The sequence below is a fragment of the Anopheles ziemanni genome, chromosome 2 (assembly GCF_943734765.1).
Source record: "Anopheles ziemanni chromosome 2, idAnoZiCoDA_A2_x.2, whole genome shotgun sequence".
Taxonomy (NCBI): Eukaryota; Metazoa; Arthropoda; class Insecta; order Diptera; family Culicidae; genus Anopheles; species Anopheles ziemanni.
Window position 1 is genome coordinate 45,334,874 of NC_080705.1, and position 25,401 is coordinate 45,360,274.

Sequence of the window (25,401 nt, forward strand, 5' to 3'; positions counted from 1 at the left end):
CAGAACGATCATCGATAAAAATAATTCTGAATGAATATTCAGATTACAGTACCGGGAAATGTAATTCTGATGGTTACGTTCCTAGGTACTTTGAAAAACTTCCCTCCTACGCTCAGTTGAAAGGGTTGTTGGTCGGTTTAGCCAATTCGGGCAGATTGTAATAAATATGTCCAATGGACAATCAAATAAAACAAAACGATGGCTGACTTTGGTTCAAACGAACAACGTTTGAATATTTTCTGCTTATTTTAGTCCCGTCGGTGTTCAAAACCCAGCACTTTCATAAGCCTCCTAGTACATACTCGAACTCTTGAGTGGTAAGGTAACAACACATCTTTAGTGTTTTCTTTCAAGTCGGTCGAAAACATACTCATTTGTGTCATTGAATATTTCTGAGCAATGGGACGTCTGCACGAAACATGGGTTGGTCGTAAAAAACCTAGAACAGCACCAATGGATTGTTGCCATTGAAACCAGCCAGGATATTGAACAAGCTTTTAACCCTTAAATAACCATTGTTTGATCGATCGAAGTATGAAACTATCAATAAGAAAATAAAACACCAAATCAAAATAATAGGTAATTATAAAATGACCAACGGATCCATCCAATTTGGAAACTTTTTGGTAACACAGATTTTTATGATATCATAAATTTTTACGCTTAAAGTTGCCGTTGACTGATTTAATAAATTAGCACTGATCATTTTGATTCAATTCTTTTCTAATGGTTAACTAGTGGATAATTTGTTTTCAGTTCAGTGTAGTTGTTTTTTCCAGAAGAAAAATGTGAAAGAAATTGAGTTTTTCAATGTGCATATAGATGTACAATGGAGTGTGACATAATTTTCATTTGAGCGATACGAAAACTCAGTTTACATTAGTAAAAAACAAAGAGATATCGTTGCAGAAGAGTTAGAGAAATGTTTTACTTCTTAGACAAATAATAATTGATTATGTTTGCAATTGTTATCCAAATCTTATTTTAATAGATCTCCGGAACTCAAAATTTTGTCTTTTTAGTGTTTCTCGTCCCGTTGATACTAAAATTCAAAGTTGAGCTGTTTTTGGATTACAACGGTCAACAAATGCAATATTACAGGATGCCTAAACCGTTTGGTGTTTTATAAAAGAATTTTATAATTGATTAATCTAAATTTTAACATAAGGACAGCAAATTACTGCTTCAGCAAAAACTGAAGGTGCTAATATAGAAGACTCTTCTTAGCGACCTGTCATACCCAATATCATGAGAGTCGTCAGCGCCTTGAAATGGCTGAAATATTCTAGTTCCGCCAAAAACAACACATGCAGGTGGTGAAAATTCATCGTTGGAAGCTATCCAAAACAGAGTTAATACCCTATGGTAGCATGTGTGCTGTGGCGTTGCTTGTGGGCTGAAAATTTCCATCTGAATACGCCATGATAGCACCGCACAGGCTGCATGCACGGGCGCCAGTCAGATAAATGCCCCACTGCACTCGACATCCACGTTCACACTAAGTGAACGTGATTTACACAACATGCGGATTAAATATGGCAAAAGTTTGGTTTATTATTATTGTTAATTACAATGCAATTTCGAGCAAAACTTTGCCGCTGTCGGTTGAACAGCACAAGATGCACCGGTGCGTTCTTGCAATGCCTTCTTGGCTATCAAGCTTTCAGCGAACTACTGAAGAGATAAACAGGGGCGCTTATGGTTGGATCCGTTTTGGAAATTTCGTTGCGTCAACGAGCTACTGCGAGTGGATAGATTGTCCTGGAATTTGCATGTTCATACAACACGGAAGCTCCCTTCATCTGCTGCACGTAATACATTCGTTTGCGTACCACGACCTAGAGTGTTGTGTGGTGCGATTGGAACCTAAGCAGAAGTTTTGCTGCGATCACATTCTTGTGATAACTTATTTAAACTTTACTGAATACGAGCAAACGGATGTCAGTGGCAATCGCCGGTGGTAAGGCAAAGTAAAGCGATTTCGTAAGCGAGTCGCATGCCGCTTTTTCGTGACAATAAGGCTGCTTTCTGAATGTCTTTGCCTTTCTCAAGGCTAGGCTGTAGCCCTTGGAAGATAAGCTAGCACGGGATGCTTTTAAGGCTATTCTACTAGATCCCGCCAGTGCAAACCACACAATTGCTCCTGTATAAATGAATGAAACTTTCTTTGTAAGGACAACTCCATAGCACTTCCACAGCAACAACGCTGTTGGAGGTGCAGGGCACTTTATACAAGGAACTGGCATGGGTTTTTTTTTCACCGAACCACGAGCTACTCATCTGTGCCCAAACTTTTGCTGGATGCAATTTCAATTATGCATACAAAAATGTTGTTCTTCCATTCGGCCTCGTGCCCTGCTCAACACTCTCTGATGGTTCTAATTTATCTGGCCTAGCTTTGCTGGAGCGTGCTAGTGTTAATATTCTTTATCTAATATTTATGAAATAAAATTCCTGATATTTTACGCTTTGCAAATGCAAAATTAAATCATTGAAATTGGTATGCTGAAGGATGATTGAAAAATAGAAGAACTCTATTGTCGAAAAGCACGCTAGCAAGATTATTTCATACATCCTGCTTTTAAAGGTTTCAATATGATATTATGAATTACATTTCAAGTTCATTTAGCGCAATTTTTAAACTATAGTAATGTTATCTAATTTTTTTTACATTGTAATTCCCTCAACTTTAGGAATAGATTTATGATGTTTGTGAATTTCTAATTCCACCTCAACTATTTTTTTTAGCATTAGAGCATCCCAAGATCACCGAGCACCCTCTTGACGTCATTGTACCTCGCCACGAGCCGGCCACACTGAACTGTAAAGCGGAAGGCGTCCCGACACCGACAGTCACCTGGTTCAAGGATGGTGAACCGATTAAAGTAGAGCAGGGTTCCCTTAAAATCCTGCTTCCCGCCGGGGGATTATTTTTCCTGAAGGTATGGATAGATAACTCCCGCCCTATTCTGCCGATCGACCAGAACCTAGACGACGTCAATTTGAATTTTTAATTTTTCAACTCTCAGAACGATTTACTGCCCAAGCCCTGCACATTATCAACGTGCACCAGGAACGTTACATTGGACGTTGCACATTTTCCTTGCCACAGCACTGTATGAATGTGCCATTTTCCATTGGTTCTCTTGCGCTGCGCTTCCCGACTGAAACATAACAAAAAATCTACAATCGAGCCATGTTGATGTAAAACGAGCATGAGATGAGACCGTGGTGCACACACAACAGAGGACGTACAAAAGTGAGCAATTCGTTGCTCGGGGATGCCGGGAATTTCCTTCCTCGTAGATAGATGTCATGCTCTAACAAGCACCGTCCTATTGGGAGATGCATAAGGAGCATTTGAAGGCACAATGACGTGGATAACGACGTGAATCGTCACTACGATGATAACGCCGATAGTTTTAAAGCATGGAGACACTGAAGGAAACATCCAATTTTTCTCATCCAGAGTAATAAAATGATATTTGGGCTAAGGTCGCTTTGCAATAGTTACGTCTAAAAATAATCCCTAACAGACATATCGATTTATTAAAAGAATGATTACACTTTACTGTAGATTCTGTAACTTGTTTTAGTTTAAAAAAAACCTCTATAAGGCATAGCACATTTGTTCGTTATACAGGTAAAGACTGTTTGTTGCGCTTGAGCTGGGAAGTAAAGGTTATACTTAAAATAGGCTTTAAAATTATTTTGCTTTTTCCTAGTTTGTGTATTGAATCCTTTCAATGAACTTTGAATTTCCTCAGCCCTTCTTGTGAGGAACAAATTATGTCTATCCTGCAGGAGCTAGAAAAAAAGGTAATCGAACGATTTTTAATTTTCCAGGTCGTGCACTCACGTCGCGAAAGCGATGCCGGCGTTTACTGGTGCGAAGCGAAGAATGAGCTCGGTGTAGCTAGAAGTCACAACGCAACGCTTCAGGTGTCAGGTAGGTACTGGTGGATGCAAATTTATAGCCGGAACAGAAGTAAAGAATAATCACGGCCAAACAGTTAAAGGAAAGTCTTCGAAAGAACAAAAAATGGATCGATAAATAACGACCAAATTGAAGCGCTTAAATGTAATAGCTTGAGTGCATAACGTACTGTGTAGATAAAACGTCATGAATTGTATCTTGTGTTCATGTCAAAAGTAAATTGCTCGACATATTAGTCGAAGTAAAGGAAAACGGTTTTCTACCTGAGTTTATCTACTTTAACGAATTTGATAAACTTTTGCTTTTAAAAGTGTATGTTAGCTTACGACCCGTTTTCGTTAGTGTATCATACAATAATTTGTATGTACTTTACTTGCCGAATTTTGCAGTAATTACTTGCCTTTTTAACATATTGAACTGTATGGTTTATATTCTAACATAATCCAATACAACAATTGTTTATCCGTTTTCGCTTTTTAATTTTTTAAAAACACAACATTATTTGAAAAGGCTGGGAAAATTCAAAAGCACTACTCAACGTGCTTTTCTTTGTATATTGCATCTCTATATTTTTTTGTATAGGTAGTTTTTCTTTTGGCGAAACTGGTAGCTTTCCTACATCAAAACTACACCAAACAAATCATGTTTCATAAATATTTATGTTAACGTTATGCATTTTTTTATTACGCCACCATATCTTTCACCAATTCAAAAATAGCATCGTGCTAGGAATTTGGTAGGATAGCACAACATGTAGGCAGGAAAAGAACAGTAAAATGGACGTAATGTCCAGTAGGAAAAGCGTACACTACTCCAAGCTAGGATATTTCGGGTGGGTAAATTCTGACAAATGTGAAAATAGAAAAAAAAGCACCAAGCTATGTAAAGAATAGTGACTGAGAAAGAGTATTCGGTGGTAGAAATGTTTAAGATTTATACGAGTGAACTTGTCATAAATAATAGGTCGTATACAGCTATGCTTTGCTATCTTGTACAAACAAGCTAAGCGTAATGCTTCTAGAATTTTGTTTAATAATAACTTTTAAAATTTATCAGCTTATGTTGGCTTTCTTTGTACCCTTTGCTAAACTGATATATGAACAAAGTTGATTGATGTTGACCCTGATCATTTACCAATAAAAGACAAATAATCTCTAAATGAGTGTTTGAGAAGTTTTTGCACTAGTGAAATCATAAGTAGTTAAACCCTAAATGTACAAAAGTACAGAAGTTCAAAAAAAAAAATCCTTCCAATTGTGTTATTCTTTAAATGTGTTTTTCTTCGTTTCTCATCTACTTTAAAATTTAAAACCATACTCTCACATGATAATATGATGTTTAAAGCAAAAACCAAGATTCAAAACATTGATGTTTTTCTTCGCTGAAACCGGACGTTAGCTCGGGTTGAGTATCTACTACATATTTTAGCTTTTTTTATGTATGGAGTTCTGTGTACACTAAAAACTGGACCAATACTGAACCGTCGCTTCTGAAACTTTTCACACATTAAGTTTAAGTACTGCAGATGTTGTTGAAGGTTTGCTTGATCACTATTTTTTGATAAAATTATCTAAATTTTACATTTTAAACTCAGTTTTACTAACACTAACAAAACAAGCATGTAAACAAATGTCAAGGTGTATCCAACATAGTTACCCTAATGTTTATACATCACGGGGAAATTTATGAAATTTCATACATTTAAATTTGCCGTTATTGTAACTAATAAATTAATTCAAACTTTCAAGTAAAGAGTAAAACCATAATTCTTTTCTCAATCCCTTCGTCACCGAGCAACGCCGGGGCGTCAAGCTAGTAATCCATATTTAGGACACCAGAAACGTTGAGCATCATGCTGTAGTAATAGGAGAATTGGACTAAAAATGTTTAGCATTTTTTTTATTTGATGAATGCGGCAGGAGAAGACATTTTACGCTTCTTTGCGATTCACTGTGATCCACAAATCACCTGCTCCTTTTTTGTTACAGCTAGACACGCGACAAGGGTGTGCTAATTTTTACAATCTTTTTCCCAGACCGGTTTGCCACTGCTTTTCAGTGCTTCGCGCATCACCCTGAGCCACACAGCGAGATGTCTCATCTGCTTCTTTTCAACCGCGCTAATGGCTGATGATGTTTAAAATATGTGCCTCATACACAGACGCTGGCGAAAAATGACGGGTTACAGAGTGCGAACTGCAAAAGAAAAGTAAACCGTCCTCGTTGAACTGGGCGAAAATATTCATTGGCGACAGATGACTTTGTTCCGTCACGGTATCCCCTTCAGAATGTGAAGAGTAAAACGACTCTAGCGTTCTATAAAGACCTTTACTCTGCGACGTGTTACAGACGGTGAGGGATCATCATTGTCTGCAAGGCGCTTTTGTGAGCTAAACGATTCGTTTCCATTCGTTTCTTACTCACCCATACCAAGTGCTTGTACACTAGAAAAGCAGTTTTTGTATCGCCCTCAATGATTCGCTCACCCAGTTATAGTAATTGCTTGCCATTTTGCGTGAAAATCAGCAATTATCGTGCCGTTTAGCCCTCTTTCTAACGTTTCCGCGTGTTTGGTTCCCTGGCCGTAGTGCTTCCTGTTTCGCTCAGCTAGATTTCTGTTTTGCATAATCTATCCAAGTGCCAGCGACTTCCTCAGAGAAAATTACATATATCGACCCTCAGCGTTTGCAAGGAAACGCTCTTTTGTGCTGCTGAGCTCAGATGCTGCTTGCTAGTGGTGAAGTTAGTTAATCCAATTTGTGCGATCCATTTTCATAAAATCGGTGGGATTAGGATATTTGACAAATGATTTTGCAATCCGGAATGTTTGAAAGAGCTCTTCCGTCCCATTCCTTAAACCACCGATGGACAAAATCGATGGTGTCACATTCTGTACTCGGTTCAACAAAAACGTGGCCAACTTACCATGTATTAATCTTTCGATGGTGTTTTTGGGAGCAGTCGATATTTGCTGCTGCGTACTGCGTCCATCGTGCTGCCGTTCCAAGAGAATCAGCATGGGAAGTTAACGTGACCTCGGTATCGCTGTGTTTTTGGTAGGTAGAGTAACCTGGATGGAAAATATTCGTTGCCGTTAAGTTTAGCAAGTCACGTCCTGCGAAATGTAATCGACGCACTAGACACTGGAAGTTCTTGATGTCGTGCTTTATCCGGCACGTTATACTCCTCCCGTTGCTCAAAGATCCTTTTTCGCACAATCACCATTCTCACGAAACAACTGCTCGAGTGTGTTTGGTCGGAAATTCAAACGTTCACTACTGGCTGGGGTGCATTGTTGCCATTATCTTTCGCATCTATTCTCCACAATCTCCCTTTAGAAGTATGTGGCAACCCGTGGAGAAACGTTCTTCTGCCGGAGGATTTCGTTTTGTGAAAAAGTTCCCTTTAATACCTGGTATTTATCATCAAATAGGATTACCGTCCGGAGGGATTTTTGATATGGATTATAACTTTGTGCTACTGCTCGGTTTCTTGGCCATCAGTCAGAAAGTCTCACTCCTATGATATAAGGTGAAATTCCGGCACTTAGCTTGCATGACATTTAAGCACATAATATTTCTAGATGAAATGACCATAGGGGAGGAAAATATGTTAAAATTTACGAATCTTAACCACAAGACTATTTATGATATTTCAGAATGAAGAATTATCAGGCGCATGAGAAACATCCTGTTATAATTTTAATCGTGAGATCCCTTTTTCGCCCTTTTCCTCTAGTTCTACGGGAAGAGTTTCGCCTAGAACCACAGAATACGAGGGTGGCGCAAGGTGAAACGGTACTACTAGAGTGCGGTCCTCCCCGAGGCTATCCGGAACCAACAGTTTTCTGGCGCAAAAATGGCCAAACTCTGGACCTTACCAACTCCAAGCGGTCAGTATTCCTACCATGTACTTTTCTGTTTACTCTTCTCTTCCGATGCATTATTTATGAAGTTTCACATGAGCACTATCATTTACAATACCCCTCTTTGCTACCCCCTTCGCCATGCGCCATGGTGATTCCTAGTTTACGAATGAATAATAATAGTTTTGATACTTATCATCACTTCCGACCGGAGCCACAAGTAGCCGGGAACTTTAACATACATTAGCAAAAGTTAACTATCCGCTTGCGAGTTTGATCAGTTGACGTTCAGGGCACCATCTCTACCGAATAAATCATTACTTTCAGCATTCGCATCGTGGACGGTGGCAATCTGGCCATACAAGACGCTCGCCAAACGGATGACGGGCGGTACCAGTGTGTGGCGAAAAATATTATCGGCATCCGCGAATCTGCCGTCGCATTTCTCCGAGTGCATGGTAAGTACGAAAGCATCTATGTTCTGCTCATCCAGCGTCTTCCGTTTGGCCGTTTGGCGTTTAACAACGACTCTGTTCTATGTTGGCTAATGTTTTACAGTGAAACCATTCCTTATACGAGGACCACAGAACCAGACCATCGTGGCCGGGAACTCGGTTGTGTTTCAGTGCCGGGTCGGTGGTGACCCATTGCCAGATGTTCTATGGAGGCGTTCGGCATCCGGCGGAAATATGCCGCTCGGTACGTATAGCAGTACGGGGTTCATAACAGCCGGAAATGGATGCCAGGAGGGCATGCATGGACCGGTGGACTCTATCAGACGTGCCAAATAGTTAACGTAGCAACAATGGGATAAAGTAGTGCCTTGTGTACTGTCATTAGTCGTATTATTATTAGCTTGTTTATCAAGCTTGTTAGAACAAGGCTTGCTGACTGGGGGGCTGGCTATGAGCGAGGACAACAGAAAAAGGACTACGTGAGCTGGGTTTTCTGGCCTTTAAAAGGGTTGTGGTTAGGCCCATAAATTCGTTGACCAGAACAAAGTTGTCACGTTTGCACAACTGCACAAACTGGGCCGGATCTGGAAACTGGTCGAATCCTCGCCTACCGGCCCTGTCGAATGGTTCTTACATTTTCCTCGAACAATTGAGGCGGTTAGAAATAAATTAATTACCACCACCACTTAACAACGTCCTGTACGTTATTCTGCGATGGACCACATGCACGCATTGTTGGAGAAAAGTTGTACATGTTGTCGGACAAAATTGCTGTTGTCCTAAATGGCTTAGTAAGTGTTTTTTTTAAGTGCTAATTCATAGCCTTTCTTTTAGTTCGTATTGCAGTTGGTCAAATTCTAAATTTGAATTAAATGAAAATAACGATTTTCTTAGATTTTAACAACACAACATGGCTGCTGACTCAGCTGTTGCTGTAAACCCACCATATGCTAGATTTTGTGGTTTTGAGGCGTTTTAAAGGAACAGCAACAAGAGACTAGAGAGAAATTATGAATGTTTATCCATTGACATGGACGAGAAGTGCCAGAGCAATTGCAGCTGTCCCAGATAAATCATTGAGTTATTTCTATAAATTCAAAATCACTGGCATCCAAATCGAAGTGGTTGGTACAACCGAAGAGTTCTGCCGTCACTTCTACTCCGTGTTGTACATACTCTCACGCTGTGCCTGTTTTCTCTGTCGCAATAGAACGTGTACGAGTGTTGGAAGATAGAAGTCTACGGATAGATGACATCACCATCGAAGATATGGGCGAGTACAGCTGCGAAGCGGACAATGCCGTCGGGTCCGTTACTGCATCTGGCACATTGGTGGTGCATTGTAAGTTAACCAGCTTGTCTGCACATCCCCTATTCATTCTATTGACCACAACCTAACTCTTGAACTCCCTCGCCTTGCTGTAGCACAACCAAGCTTCCTGATACGACCGAAAAATCAACTAGTCGAGATGGGAGCAGAGGCACTGTTCGAATGTCAAGCCACTGGTCATCCGTACCCGACGGTGTTCTGGTCTGTCGAAGGCAATCGAACACTTTTGCTCCCGGGCAGCCGCTCCGGCAACATCGAGGTAACCCAGAATGCCGACGGAACGAGCGTTCTATCAATCGTTCACGTCACTCGCATCGATAATGGAAAGGTGATTGTGTGTAGCGCCGTGAATAACGTCGGAAGCGTGAGCACCCGGGTAGTGCTAAGTGCTAACCTTCAGAATGATAGACCCCCACCACTGATACTACAGGGACCGGCCAACCAAACGCTGCCCGTCAAATCGGTAGCGATCATGCCCTGCAAGGCGACTGGCACACCGCCGCCCGTAATCTCCTGGTACAAGGACGGAATACCAGTGCTAGCCTCGGCCAAGACGAACATCTCCGAGACGGGCACTTTGACGATAGCGGATCTAAACAAAGTCGATGACAGCGGACTTTACACCTGTGTCGCCAGCAGCAAGGCAGGCAAGACGACCTGGAGTGCACTGCTTCGCCTCGAAGTGCCCACGAATCCTAACATAAAATTTTACCGGTCACCAGAAGCGTCCACGTTTCCCGGGCCACCGGGGAAACCGCAGGTGACCGAAATGACCAATAACTCCGTTACGATATCATGGATGCGAAGTAGCGCTGTCGGTGCGTCCAGTTTGCTCGGTTATATAGTGGAAATTTTTGGCCGAAACCTAACAGACGGATGGTTACGAGTGGCCAGCCGAATCGTCGACAACACCTACACCAAAACGGGGCTCAGCGCTGGGGAAACATACTACTTCTTGGTGCGGGCTGAAAACTCTCACGGCATTTCACAGCCCAGCCCACAGTCCGAGCCTATTCTGCTTGGCATGGTAATAGCGCATTGAAAAGGATACTTATTTGGTGTATTTTACAACGTTTTAAACACTCTTTTTTGTTTAAATGACGTGTAGAGCGACAGCGGCAGTCAAGGAATTGACCTGAGCGAGGCTAGGGCTAGTCTACTATCTGGCGACGTCGTGGAACTTATCAACGCTACATCGGTTGATTCCACTACCATGAAGTTAACCTGGGAGGTACGACGATTGTCAATTGTTACGTTATTATGGTTTAACATTAATTAACTAAATAATCCTACAGATCATAAACGGAAAATATGTAGAAGGGTTCTATATCTATTCGCGAAATTTGGAACCTGATCGAACGGAGAACCAGCATTCGTTCAAAATGTTAACAGTATTAAACGCTGGCGCTTCGTCTTGTTCCATTACGGATTTAGAGAAATACGTAAAATATGAATTTTTCATTGTGCCATTCTACAAATCCGTCGAAGGGAAACCGTCCAATTCTCGCGTTGCAAGAACTCTAGAAGATGGTGAGCATTTTCTCATTTTAGTGTGTGTGTGTGTGAATAACTTCACAAGATATAGATTTTCTAACCCCACCCATTTGTGTCCTAGTTCCTTCTGAACCCCCGTATGGTATGGAAGCGCTTCTGCTCAACTCCTCTGCAGTGTACCTGAAATGGAAGCCACCTCCAGTAATGACACAGAACGGTAAATGGCCGGATTTTGTACTGTTCCAAATGTTCCAAAACTATTCCTAACCTCTTCTCAACAATACACCAAACAGGTATTCTGCTCCATTACAACATTATTGTTCGCGGAGTCGATATTAGGTCGAACTATTCGAAAGTGTTGAGTAATGTTACGATAGATGCAGCTTCATCAACGCTCCTTCTGGCAAATCTCACGGAAGGGGTCACGTATACGGTTAGCATTGCTGCCGCAACCAGCACTGGAATGGGCCCGTTCAGTAGTCCTGCCACGCTGCGACTAGATCCTATTACGAAGCAGCTCGATCAAACGTCCCACCGATTTCCTATCAATCATGACAATATGGATGACATCCTTACCAAGCCATGGTTTATCGCTTTGCTTGGATCCATTCTGGTACTAATGATGCTCTCCTTCGGTGTAATGGTGTTTGTGAAGCGAAAGCATATGATAATGAAGCAATCGGCTCTTGCAGCGTTGCGAGGTAAGAGTACAGTTTAAAATCCTTTATAAATGATTTCTAGCTTTTGGTTTTATTAACTACAACTAACAAGTCAATTAATAAAATCATTAGTAAATGCTTTGGACTAAGTAAAAAAGATTTTTTGCGTAATTTAAATTTAGGTTCACAAATTAAAATAGGATTAGTAGTCTTAGTAAAAGCCTTCAAAATTCTACCTTTTACGGAGTTGCAGTACGACATCTACTAAAACATTATCAGTTTTAGAATCAACCAGATAAATTTCCATTTCCTTTTTCCATTCGTTTTAGGACACTCTACCGGCGGAGTATTGAAAATACCGAGAAATGGCCTCTGGATGGATTCTTCCGGGATGGTGTGGAATCATCAGTCGGATAGTGCGAGAGACAAGAACCACATTCAAGACTACGCACCAGTTTGCACGTCTTCCACGCTTCCGCTCGAGCAGCAGCACCAGCATCCGGCGATACACCATCACAATAATCGCAGTCGGTGAGTTTTTTTGGGTATAATTCGAGTTCGATCAAGCAAAAGCTGAAAACTATGTTTTCTCCGAGTGGCGTCGATCAGACAGCAGTTTTTCTCTAATCCGAAATTGCCTCTGTGTGTGTTCTTTCTCCTATCGTCGGTTGTGCAAATAGGTACGTTGAATACTCGGACTATCCGGGCGATTACGCCGAGGTATCGTCCTTCAACCCCCTGCCACACGGAGTCCTGAACCCAGGCGCCCCGTTAGAGCGGGCACCAAGTGAGTACAGCTCGGCTGGGGCTCAATCGCCCGCACCTTACGCTACAACCACCTTGATTGGAAACTCGAGATTTATTACTGCTCCGGGAGGTTCGGCCGGTAATGATAGTCTCCATGAACTATTACCGCCATCAGCAGCATCAGAAGCCTGTAATTTGTATTACAACGCGGAAACATACTCATGTGCTCCGATAGCACGCGCACCGTCGGACACGGGCAGCGTAGACTACGGTCGAAACGTTTACTCGGAATCATATTTCAGTCCGAACGAGAAAATCAATATCATCGAGAATAAGCTGGCGTCCCATGCCGTGGATACGCTACCCGGTGTAAACGCACCCATGAATGTTGGCTATCATCACCTCGTGCCCAGTCAGAACGGCAGCTCGAACGGACAAAGTGCGGCCAGCAGTGCCAGCAGCGGAAGCAGTGGAAGCAGTAACAGTACCAGCGGTGCCGGTGGAGCGGTCACTCGGTCTCCCGGCTCTACCGCCTCGGTCCAACCGACACACGGTGCGGGGGCACTGAAGAATGGCCACAATAAAAATCGCTTTAAACTACCCCGCATGCAGACGTACCAGTTGCGGTCCGGTACGAGGCAAGACCCAACGGCTATCAGCGACTCAGATGGTAATCAGATGGGCCAGCACCAGCGGAAGAAAATATCTTCGTTGAACAATTTGGGCCAGAAAGAGCAACTGTATATCAAGGTAGGCGACACTGGAATGCCGGGATGCACAAACAGTTGGAACCATTCTACTGCGGGTGCTGCGATGACCATGTCGAACCTTTACCAAAACGCGCTCGCAACCTTGCCGTCCAGCAGCGGAGGAAGCGGCGGAGATTCGAACGTGGTCGTCTACCTGCCAACCGGAAACCGCAGCGTCATTAGCTATCGGGTGACCGGTTCCGACTTTGGAAACGACGTTTGAACCTCCATGCTTTGGCACCACCAAGGAAGGCGGCTGTTTATTTATAATTATTTATTCGCAGACCCTTTGCCAGGGCAGCTGACTGACGATAAACTTAGTCCCAGTGCCGTAAGTGGCACCGTTCCTAGCGTAGTTTGTAAGGAGTTGCTGCTTGACTGTAAATATAAGTAGGATAAACAAATTACGACATAAGCACGGTCTGCTTCCAATGCTCAATCTCCCAAAACCCGGTATTTTGTCAAATGTAAAAGCGAACAAGCGCAACAAAACCAAACAATGTACAACCAAGACTGATCCTTATGCTTCTAACGTGTGTGAACTCAATGCGCGGTAGTGAGGGGGACTATATAGTACACTACATGGAATCGAATGTCCCACACCGCCCTCACCACCTGCCACCATTACCTCCAGCCACCCACGCTGTACATAAATTAGACTCTGACCACCAATTAAAGCGCACTCAGCCGCAACCATACTCGTTCCGGTAGATTACAGCTGGATGTCCTGTTTTCGCCATATGTTGCACCTATGGAAATCCATGCTACAATTTTACTTTTCGTTCTCGTTCATCGAAAACACAATTTGTTATCGCGTAAGGTATTTTGTTTCACCAGTTCAAATGTCCCTCATTGTACCTTTTTCGTGATTTATGCCACATTTCATCGTGTTCATTCACTTTCATTCAATGCTTTTTTTTTAATGTACACGAAACACACTGAAATAAAAAATAAAGGCATTTCAACCAAATGGCATTAAACAATAAGGTAATCAATTTCATTACTTAATTCAACAGATTCATGAAGGGTTTACCGATAGATGTGAAAAATTCAGATTGCTGTGCCCAGAAAATTCGAAACTAAGGAATTTTTTATGGAATGTTTTTTTTATTACGAGAAGCTGTTTTTAATATTTCTTAAAGAATCTAATCGTCATAAGCTTCAGAATTCCCATTTTCAAATGACTAATATTAAAACGATGATAATATTCGACAGAAAATGACTTAAGCATTGAAAGTTGAAAGGAAAACGCTGTATTTTTTCAACAATTTTCTTGTCATGCTGAATCAATCTATTCGTAGCAGGTGAAGATATTTTTCGAAACTTTCGTATAGCTTTTACTAATATTATTCAAAGAACCCAAAATAATTTTGTTTCCTACAATTATTAAAATTATATAAAAAAGTACTTGTTTTCGATCTACAATTTCAACGTATGTTATGAATGCTTCTCGTGCCGCAGCGTAGCACCATGTGGACCATGGTTTTCTTTTTTTAAAGGTGTTTTGCTCAATTGCGGTCTCTGTATTGTAGGAGCAAAGTATGCAAAGTAGGAGTTTAATAAAAATGTTACAATATTCGCATCATCCTACGCATCTTAAGCATGTTCGGCATACTTTTTAAATATTACACTTTCGAAGATTAACTCAATCAAATTTCAGATCATATTGCTAGCTAAAACGGGTTGTCTAGTTGTTGTTATGTGGACTATTTTTTAAAATACTACCGAATATCATATATCTAGCAGAAACATAAGCAATACCAACCCTCCGAGTATGTAAGAGACAAAGTGTGATGACTGAACTGTTTTAAAACTGTTATGTTCATTTTACATCATGAATCTTACGCACAAAACAAAAACAAAATAATGATGTTTGGTTTTTTTCATTAAAAATACTCGCGTACAGATTACAAAATATTGTAATGTTTTATGTCTTTTTAATTACCTGAGAGGAAATATTTTTCACGCCTGAATCAATTGATTTCGAAACTATACTACCCATACTCGCATATCAGTCCCATTTGACTTTTCATCACTTTTGAGTTAGCCCCATGACTAATGTTCATTTTCAATATATTTTCAAAAAAAAATCTCAAAGTGGCCATTTAGTGCATGCTAATGTGAAAAAAATACCCAATTGACTGCGTCCCATATTGAAAGTACCCGCATAACAGTCCCATATATGATTACTTTGCTTAAATTAAAGAAAAGTCCTAGTTATTGAAACTACAACAATTTTGTAATGTAAAGTAATTAAAATTATCAACAAATGGTTGTAATTCAAGTCTTTTTAACGAATTATACACTGTTAAAGTGCAAATATCAGTATGGAATGAAACCCCGAACATCGACGTTTTGACGAGCAAGGTAAACAAAGTATGCTATAAGATGGGACTGATATGCGAGTATTTTTGCCTTCGCCTTCGAAAGTACCCGCATATCGTGTCCCATCTAGTTTATTTTCACCATTTTAATATTAAAAACGTGTATTTTATATAAAAAGTCGTTCTCAGCGAAATGTTTACGTTACAATACAATAGTTGTGACCAACCAAACATGTATTTTGTATGACTAATAACAGCAAAACAATATCTAATATAAAAATGTTCAATCGTTATTTTCTCAAAATGGTGATTTTGCAAATGGGACTCATATGCGAGTATGGGCAGTATAGTCAGGATAGGAAACTTCCAGGAACATTTGCCGACTTTTGGGAAGACTGCAGTTGCAAAACCTGTGTAAATAGGCTCATGTTAGTGTAACGCTACTGAATACCAGACTGTACGGATACGTATAAAAAAGTGTAATTATCTTAGAAATATGTAAGATACGTATGAAATGGTATGTTACTCCAAAATTACATATGGTAACATTGTGGTGAGTTAAGAAAAAATGCTTAATAGAATAAACCATGAGAAATTGAAAATTGTGTTCAAAATAACATTCTACGATTCTTTTCATCACTGCATAATTTTTTTCAAAACTAAAAAAACAATATTTTGAATGATTTTCAATAGATTCGTTATTATTTGCAATGCTTATAAATTCGTTTAATTAGTTTTTCTAGTTATAACAATATATCATAACTTTAAATGCAACATAACATAAAAACAGTATTTTGCCCCGATTTAAAATAGTTTTTGAATGTTTGACAGACAATAGCTTATATTTTTGGTGCATTCTATATCATCCAACTGAACGGAATAATTCTCTAGAATTAAAAAATACCTTTGTTTTTTTAACTTTTGCAGCACTAACCTACATTCAAACTTTCAACATCATTTCACCTCAATTTGGGTTTAGGTACCTAGTGGTGAATCACAGGGCGTTTTTATTTATGATTTCCCTAACTATGCGCTAGCTAAATGCGGAAGTTCGGTTACTAACACTGTGAGTTTTTATGTGATGCAATTTTCAAAACGGCACTTTCTATTTTTTAATAATTTTAACGAGACATTCAAATTCAATTTTGTCCATTCACCACGAAATGCTAAAAACGAGAATGAGCAATTCGTTGCATACCTGTTAGGCGCAACGATTCATATGCATCCATCTTTAAAAAAACGGTCGATCGAAACCGTTATTTATTTAGACTTTAATTTGATTATTGAACATTTTTGTATTATTTAACTTTATGTGTATTCTTATATTTATTTATTTATTTTCAATATACACCGGTAATAGTTTATTTGTAATTATGAATGAATTAATCAAGCTACGTCATTTCTACAACAACGTTTCAAAATATTAAAATCAATGCTCCTTCGCAGTGTTGAAGTCGATAAAATCGATCATAGTGAAGTCATTGAGAAAGTCAGTCAACGGATCCCCCTACACAAATACAAGAAGGAAATTACCATTGCTGACGCCATCGTCACAGTCGGTCGACTCAGTGAAGCATGCGAGAAAGGCCCTTAAGTGAGTCCTCTATTTGCTACCTCTCAGTCGCAGCAAGTGTCGCGTTGTGTAAAGATCACTCGGAAGTATCTGCTCAGATAGTTTTGGTTACCCAATCATAACAAGATCGCTCTTGTAACGGACATTTATAGGACTCTACGTTTTGTTGTCTAATTATCGATCGTTGGGATTTTCGGCTCGTATGTTAGTGTTTGTATTTTAATAGCTCTTTGTTTTTAATTTTGAACGCTCCCAAAGTCGGTTGATTGTAAAAGTATTCATTAATCCGTATAAAATATGGAATTGAGGGTCAGAGGTAAGTGTTGTACACCGGTAAAATGGAGCTTTCAACCAGAATAATCTAGTCCAAACCAGTATTTTCTAGAAATGGGAGAATGCCTTCTTATCCCTCTGTGACTTGTAATCGTTATTATTTCGTTTTATTGTGCATTCTATCGCGGTTCTTGCTTTGTTAAACTGCGCCTTACCGTATGGAGGAGATAGCACCGATAATAATAAATGCAAACACATCAAATCGCAAGATACATTACACTCACCACAAGAGTTTAAAATGCTACACAATTTCACCAAAGCACCACATTGCAGATAGGGCACGCATACAAAAATGGGTTGAAAAAATATAAATCACTTGCACAACCCGCTGTTATCTTTCTCCAAATATTTGAATATCCAAGAGTCTGATAGAAGATGCCCTCGCATGAGAAAGGAGTGATATTTGAAGATTATTTTGTAGTAATTCACTTAGTATGTAATTAGTGATGAAATGTGGTCCGTAATGGGGGAGAAGTTGATTCTTGAGTTTTGTGGAGCGGAGAAGAACTACTGATAACACGCCAAATGCGGTCTCGTGACGCGATAAAGATAACATGTTTCGGGATAAATTTGCGTTACTAACACCTGAAAATGTTGGAAAGCCTAAAGTTTATTTATTAAGAATAAGAATATGAATTGTAAAAGTTAGCCCAACTTACCCAAGGCAGAGTTATCTTAAGCATTGATTGCATTAAAGCTGTTCCAAAATCGTAGATGTGTATCAAACAAGAAAATTGGCCGGTATATCGCGATCGCAGAAAAGGGTAAAAGTACCGTTAGCATATGCGTTCCTGACTATACACGCTGCTTTTCTTCTCGGTCAATGTCCCCAAGGCCGCCAATGTACTGATTTTATAATTATACTTTATTTCTCGGCACACTCACTTTGTTTGTCATACAACGTCTGTTGGCCCCCACAGACTTGTCGTGTAAAACCTCAGCATGGTTTTCCACATCGTATAGATGTTTACTCTTCTCCTATGTGGCTGAATCCTCACCTATTAAGCTGCTGCCTAGGTAGGGAATGTCACTTGGTTTACCTCTTATTATTTTTTTTCTACTACTGAATTCAGGTACATGAATCCACATGTATCCTATAGTTCCTCTGAGAGTTTATCGAGACGCTTCGATATCTTTGTTTTGTATAGTGCTAGCTTGAATAGAGTGCTTTCGTTCATCAGTTCAGTTTCCATCTGTACGTTGGGACTTCAGCCTCCAAGATGAGTCATCGCAGCTCGGTTAACCGCGTGTACCTGTTGTGTCAATTATAAGCGATGAAGTTCCATCCATATCCATATGGTTATCAAACGTAAATGGAACCCTATATCTGTATTTGCTTTTTATCCTTTCCATATAATACCTATTAGTAATAGGCTATTACTAAACGCATAAGAAAAGATGTGGTTTGAAATAATCGGAACAAAAGATTTTTTTAACATTCAAAATAGAACTTTGAATTCGAAAGCGCATAGAAATAGTTGTTGATATATTTAAGATCTTTTCAAAATGCGTTAATCTAAGTGAAATCACCATACGATACCGCAAATCTCATGACCTTGACCACAGAAGACAACATTCAGACGAAATCCGTGAATGTTTGTCCCCCGCATTCTCTCTCTCTCTCTCTCTCTCTCTCTCTCTCTCTCTCTCTATCTATCTCTCTCTCTCGCGCTTTCTTTCTCTCTCGCGCTCTCTTTCGCTATCTCACACTTATTCTCATTTCATTCACTCTCTTTCTCTCTGCATTTGAATCTATAAAATTCCTGTTCCGACCAACAACAGACGTTGCCAGAGTTCAGTCTTATTTTTCTATCGCATTGAACGTCGTCACTAAAGCGGGTATACGACTCTTACTGCGAAGATTACGCATAGTGGGAATTACTGAAAGAGTGCATATTCAATTGCTTTTCTACATAACATGGATAACATGAGTGAGTGAAATTTACGTGATTCATCCCAGCTATTTGAAAGCATGTGCTGTACACAGTGAAGTCGCGTGTTTCCTCTACACTAACACTACATAAGACTATTGTGCCCACATGCCCATGGGCTATATTATCAACTAAAGAGCGCCAGAATGGGTTATAGTTTTGAAACTGTTGATCAACAAATTCAGCAGCACGCAATTGGGTATTTAAAAAATTGTTGCCGTTTGTTTATTGTACATTGCGCGTTTATTAGCACAAGTGACGGCTTGCTTCCATAAAGTATTTGTTTGAATTTAATACCTGTGTCTTGGAATCCTAAATCGTTTCAAAAGGAAACTTTTTAGGTTTAAAGTTTAAAGTTATCACTCGTTCAACCAGCCTGAATTGTGTCGGTTGCAACTTTGAATGCTCATTTGTGTGACGGCTTAACAGATTGCGAGGTATAAAGGACCGAGACAAGTTCAAACCATGTCCTAGACCTGCAGCATGCCGTTAATCTAGTACCGATCGCTATTTATAGGAAGCCGGCTTCAGAGGCTGCATTAACGGACTCGTTTCTTTGATAATGACTGACCGTTGAACTTAAGGTTGCTGTCGAGTGTTTGTACTCGTTTTACTTTTTATGATCGACTGTATATTATCCTTCATAGTTCACAATGTGCACTTTAACGGGAAGAAATGAAACATGGTACACGGTGAACTTTTCATGAATTGTATTATTTTCGATTATTGACGACCAAAACGTGCACACTTTAAAAAAATAAACTGTAGTCATAGACGACAAAGTAAAGGAAGAGCGTTATCTTGAAGGTTATATTTCGCGATCGAATTGGTCAGAGACCGGCAATATTCGGTACACAACACAATCCTTGCTGGATTTTTATCCAGCTCTGATGGATTGTTTTCTCTTTACTCCTGGAAAAGAAAGTCGGTGTGAGTTCAATCTTGCCGTTTTGATGTTTTGTCTATTTCAACTTTTTGATAATATGAGTAAATATTATACAAAACGTTATTATATGGATACACAAAACATTATTTTTCATTTTTATTCTTGATCATAGTTTTGTTTTTTGAAGCCGTTGGTTTACTTTACAATCAAACTTTATCAACAATGAGTGTACTAGACGTAATGTTCTAAATACAGTTTGGCAGCCAAGATGTTAAAATGCTGCGCGTTGGTATTATCGATCGTCGAAAGAGGGAATGTCGAATTCTTCAAGACGTTTAGTTACTATGACGAAAACCTTATAATTATGAGATTTTTCCGCATTCTCGCGGTGTTCAATCAAGTAGTGCGATTAATATTAGAGTATAAAGGTTTATACAATGCTTAATGAAAAACTTACAAAATCATAAGTAAAGCCCGGTACTACGAACAAATATTACACAATGTCTGTGACGTATGACAGAACAATCGAGAAGATAAACTAGTTCCATGAATATTTACACTTCCGCCATTGCTAAAAACCGGTGGTTATGATGTGTATCCATCGGTGTCAGCCGTGCATGTAACAACGTGGCCGTTGTCCGTGCGTTAGGAAGGATTGGCGCCTCGTCGAAGTTCACGGTCATACAAACGACATGTTTACTTACAGCTTGGGTTATGCCTACCATGAAAAGTTATTAACAGGTTTTTTTCAAAATTGGACTGAAAGTGTATGTTGGGCTCAATTCAAGCAATTCAACATACTATTTATTGGTTGCTGGCATAAGCATTTAACTATGGCAAATTTTGGTGCAGAATTGTAAAACCTGTCTGCTTGCCGGATGCCGTTAACACGTGAACCACTAATTTTACGGCAAATTTGACCTAACAAGAATGTTTGTGAATTCCGAAAAATCAATACAAAATGTATAATGATATGGTCTAGTTTAAAGATCAATACGTACGTGACATGCTTGTAGAAACAATTTGAACTTTACAAAAATTTGAGACGATGGACAAAAGAGCTGTGCTTTATGGCAAGTTTCTCACAAATTCATTAGATCTGCCATTAATATAGCGGTGCCTGTCTAAACGCATTTTTATATGCACACTGATCGCAATTCGAAGGCATCTGCTGCAACTAATGGGTGTGTGTGTGCACGTTCAACCGTTACCATGACGATGGCTTCGAAACATTAGCCAAGTCTACTGAAAGTATATTTCCTAAACCGTTTCTATCGACGAGCGGGTAGTGGTGTTAAGTCAGCGAGTGTTGGTGTTGTTTTTATAATTGTTGTTTCTTGGGTTTACACGTTGTCTGAATTTCAAGTTCATGCTCGCACAGCAGAGCTTATTGGTATGCGTAGCTTGCTATAGCTGCCTGTCTGTAGATTAGTGGCCAGAGCGCGGGCGTCACATTTGCAATCGAAAAACAAAACTCGTTCAATCGGATTGTAGTCCCGCGGGGCGCCTACGTATCACAATATTGCGCCACAGTGACGAACGTCAGTCGCTTGATGATCGCGTTAATTGTGTCGTTCTGTGAGTAGCGAGAAGGGCCAGCGTAAACGATGTTGTGCCCGCGAACTTATTGTGACACCAGTGATTTTTGTTGTTCGTTGCATCGGGTGAAAAATAACTTGTGCCTGTTTTGAACTAAAGCTTTATTGCAATAGAACTTGACAAGGGATTTTCAAATCTGCACTTCAAGCAGGAAACAACATTTTAAGAAATTGTTCAGCTACAGTAAGTACTAGGAACGTGTGTGTAGTTTAAAGCATATTCTATTATTAGACCGATTCAACGAGCCAACGATTAACTAGAACCAAACTAAGAGATCAACGAATTTATCCCGTTGCTTTGCCCATTTACCGACGAAGTTCGGGACAGTTGAAAATTCCCCTCGCACAATCGTTCAATGCAAATTACACATATGTTTTACTGTTGGAAAAATATTAATATTATAAAGTGTGTAGTGGCAGGCGTTATCGATGCAAGTTGTGATAGTCGATAAAATAGTTATTGTTGATGCAATTAAATACATTATTTGTGGTCTATTGTGCGCACATGTTTTATTTCGATTGTATGCTTTTCAGACATTCAAAATCACGCACTAGCAGCAACAGTGCGCACGTGGGGGTTCCATTTTTTTTGCAAAAAATGTCGAAATAAGTCGAAAATGTCGACTTATGCCTTCGGAATTCGTTTTGGTGTAATAATTACATTTTGTGATCGAGCAACACAGTCGTCATACTAAATTTAGTTTTCGGGATACTTTACAAAGATTTTGTTTCGTAGCTTTTATGTAAAGAATTCCAACGAACCGTATAAATAAAAGCTCTCTGCAGTAGGTCGTCGTGATTGCCGATTTTGTTAAATTTGGAGATAAATTTGATACTGCTTCCGTGTTGACGGTAGTTTCACAACGCAAGGTTAACCGGTTTATAAGTTGTTGTCTAGCATGAAACTCGCCTCTACATAGTTAATCGTCTAGTATGCGTTTTGTTTTACTTTGATGACCACACCATACGGAAACCTCTCAAACCAAAGAGCACATTTTTTTAACGATGCCCTTAAAATTGATCCATGAAGGTATATGATGCAAAAATGCAGTCAAACATTAATATTTGAGTGCTGTTGGCTAGAGTAAGAACTGGTGCAAGTTACAACAAACGCAACTGTTTTATAACACTTTATAGTTTGGCACATTTATCTGTAGCTTTGCCGCTAAAAGCTGCTTTTAAAATAGAAGAATATCAGAATACAAAAGTATCCCTGTGTAATTTACGTGACGTTGCGTGGTTGAAGCATAGTAATACGCACTATTTGTACTACGCATATAAAGTATAACAATAGTCAGTATTTTATTTGTATTCGGAAACTGGGGGAATAGTAGTATTTTTATTATTGTCTTTTAAATAAAATTAGAACATTGTTCCAACCATTCCTGCCAGAAATTTTTTCGTACCATCACGTTAAAAAGAGGGAAATTGTTAAACAATACAACAAATCGTCAAAAACCACACAAGCATGATACCGTGCATATTCATTTTGTAAAAGCTATTTCGAGCTAACACTTAACATGTACAAACATGGTTATCTAATACGGTGTTGTGAATAAGGGTAACAATAATTTCCTCGACACTTTCGAAGGTATTTAAAATTGTATGTAATAATTCGCATTTTATCGATTATACGAAAACGGTAGTAATAGATATATTTCTGAACAAATGTATAACTGTGCCATTAAAAGAAATGTTTATTTTGCCCGTCAATTTGTTTCGCTATATTTTTTACCCTTAAATAAAAAAGTATGTCATTAGCACTGTCGTGCAATCTAAATGATATGCGGAAGATGCTGTTACCATCTTTATCTATCCAGGTTGCCACTTCACCCCTAAACCAATATTCACGACCGAGGTTATCCGCCTGGTCTAGAAACGAGACAAATTCTCATGCTTATCACGTACACTAAACCTTGCTAATATGTTAAGCAAAGTGAACCTCTCTTTCCACCAAAGTATCACGATCTTTTGCATGTCCCAATGATGCAATCGATGTTTACACTGCGATGTCACAAAACAGGAAAGATAATAATGACCAGCTCAGGCATGTTACGCGTCCGATAAGTATTTTTGACTTATTTAACAGAGTTTTTTTGTTGGCAACATTCAAACAAATGAGGATGTTTCTATTACGAAGAGATTTGTTATGTGTTTTGCATGGATTAATTAGGATTATACCTCTGCGATACAGGTTAAATGTCAACGAAGTAACAAACGGTATCCGATCATTGTAATACATAGATTAGAACCTTAGGAAGATACTTTCAAAAAGTTCATTAATTCCACTTCACAAATGTTGAACCTTATAAAAACCACGGGGACCTACAGCATTTAAATAAACATTGAACATTGTCTGCATAGTAGGCGTATTCATAAAATAATCACAAGGAATTATTTTGTGTATCGCAATTCACAGTAATGTCCTTGGAAGAAACTCGTCGAACTCAGCGTCCATACCGATACGGTATGATGCTGTTATGCGTCGGTGCTCTAGTCAATTGGTTGGGACTAGCAGAAAACTATTCAGAACCAGTTAGATACGCCGGGGTGGCGTGTATTTTGGGTAAGTTATCAATAATTAGCTAGATGCTAGCCTTTCCATTGAGTCACCACATTTAATTTCATCTTTTCGGCATGAACAGCAGGAGCTTGTTTGATATGTGCAGCAATGTGCTGTTGGCTTCAGACACCCAATCGACCATCGTCGAATGGTGAAGAGGTATGTTTCAGACTGAAGAGGCCGTTTGCTATTTGATGAGAAAAGTTTTATACTATTTTTTTATTTTCTATTTACTGCAGAACGACGATCCGGTACTTGTAATAAACGATGAGCGACGAAGGGAAAAGCCTCCTGATTACGACACAGTGGCAACAGCGCCTCCAAGTTATGATGATGCAATAAAGCTGGATCCTGCCGCTCTTTTGCACCTCTCAATGACACCAAATGTAACCAATACAAGTTATTTGCCATCAACGAATGCTTGTTCATCATACACGCCAGGAAACGGCATAATAGACGAGCACGATCAAAACGATGCAACGCACCCAACGGTAGATTGTTCGGTATGTGTAGTCGACGAAAAACAAGTCGCGGAAAAACCACCGCCCTATGAAGGACCAATTGATCCAAATGCCGTTGTACCGAGCTGCAATCATCGTGACCCAGAATGATCTTGCTCACTCTGAATGATAGGAGTGTTCTCTCGAGTCGAGATCCTAACTTCCTAGCATACTACTACTACTTAAGCTAACTTCATTTCCTGAAATGCTATTCAGGACTCGAATGTATAGCATTGGCTGTGTTCGGGTTTACTATTATTTAGTTTGTTAAATAGCGAGGACACCCCGTAAGACTCATGAAAAATTCAGAAACACAACGAACTGGGATTGTGAATACCTTATCTTAAGATGTACAGTATTAACGATGCCATATTGTACTGGCGAAGATTACTAGAACGTAGCAATGTGCCCGTAAATTGCTGATAAGCTGAGCGGTTGTTTGTACAGGTGGCTATTAC

At 39.6% G+C, this 25,401-nt stretch overlaps 2 protein-coding genes across 2 annotated transcripts; both read left to right on the plus strand.

Moving 5' to 3' along the window:
* Positions 1-419: 419 nt before the first annotated feature.
* LOC131293654 (roundabout homolog 2-like) lies at positions 420-13,808 on the plus strand. The gene is made up of 14 exons (XM_058321729.1): positions 420-423; positions 2,749-2,942; positions 3,847-3,949; positions 7,675-7,828; positions 8,129-8,259; positions 8,360-8,500; positions 9,467-9,598; positions 9,682-10,613; positions 10,695-10,817; positions 10,882-11,116; positions 11,202-11,297; positions 11,374-11,781; positions 12,069-12,270; positions 12,420-13,808. The coding sequence occupies exons 1-14, from the start codon at positions 420-422 to the stop codon at positions 13,456-13,458; spliced, it is 3,894 nt and encodes a 1,297-aa protein (XP_058177712.1). The 3' UTR covers positions 13,459-13,808.
* Positions 13,809-17,429: 3,621 nt separating this feature from the next.
* LOC131289603 (uncharacterized) lies at positions 17,430-25,394 on the plus strand. Its single transcript, XM_058318899.1, has 4 exons — positions 17,430-17,448; positions 24,300-24,446; positions 24,526-24,602; positions 24,683-25,394. Exons 1-4 carry the CDS (start codon positions 17,430-17,432, stop codon positions 25,052-25,054), a joined length of 615 nt encoding a protein of 204 aa, XP_058174882.1. The 3' UTR covers positions 25,055-25,394.
* The last annotated feature ends 7 nt before the right edge of the window (positions 25,395-25,401 follow it).

Excerpts from the sequence above, each read along its gene's own strand:
- LOC131293654 (XM_058321729.1), top strand. Across the intron at positions 9,599-9,681 it reads TGGCACATTGGTGGTGCATT|CACAACCAAGCTTCCTGATA; the intron begins GTAAGTTAACCA and ends GCCTTGCTGTAG. Across the intron at positions 10,818-10,881 it reads CCATGAAGTTAACCTGGGAG|ATCATAAACGGAAAATATGT; the intron begins GTACGACGATTG and ends ATAATCCTACAG.
- LOC131289603 (XM_058318899.1), top strand. Across the intron at positions 24,447-24,525 it reads CGGGGTGGCGTGTATTTTGG|CAGGAGCTTGTTTGATATGT; the intron begins GTAAGTTATCAA and ends CGGCATGAACAG. Across the intron at positions 24,603-24,682 it reads CATCGTCGAATGGTGAAGAG|AACGACGATCCGGTACTTGT; the intron begins GTATGTTTCAGA and ends TATTTACTGCAG.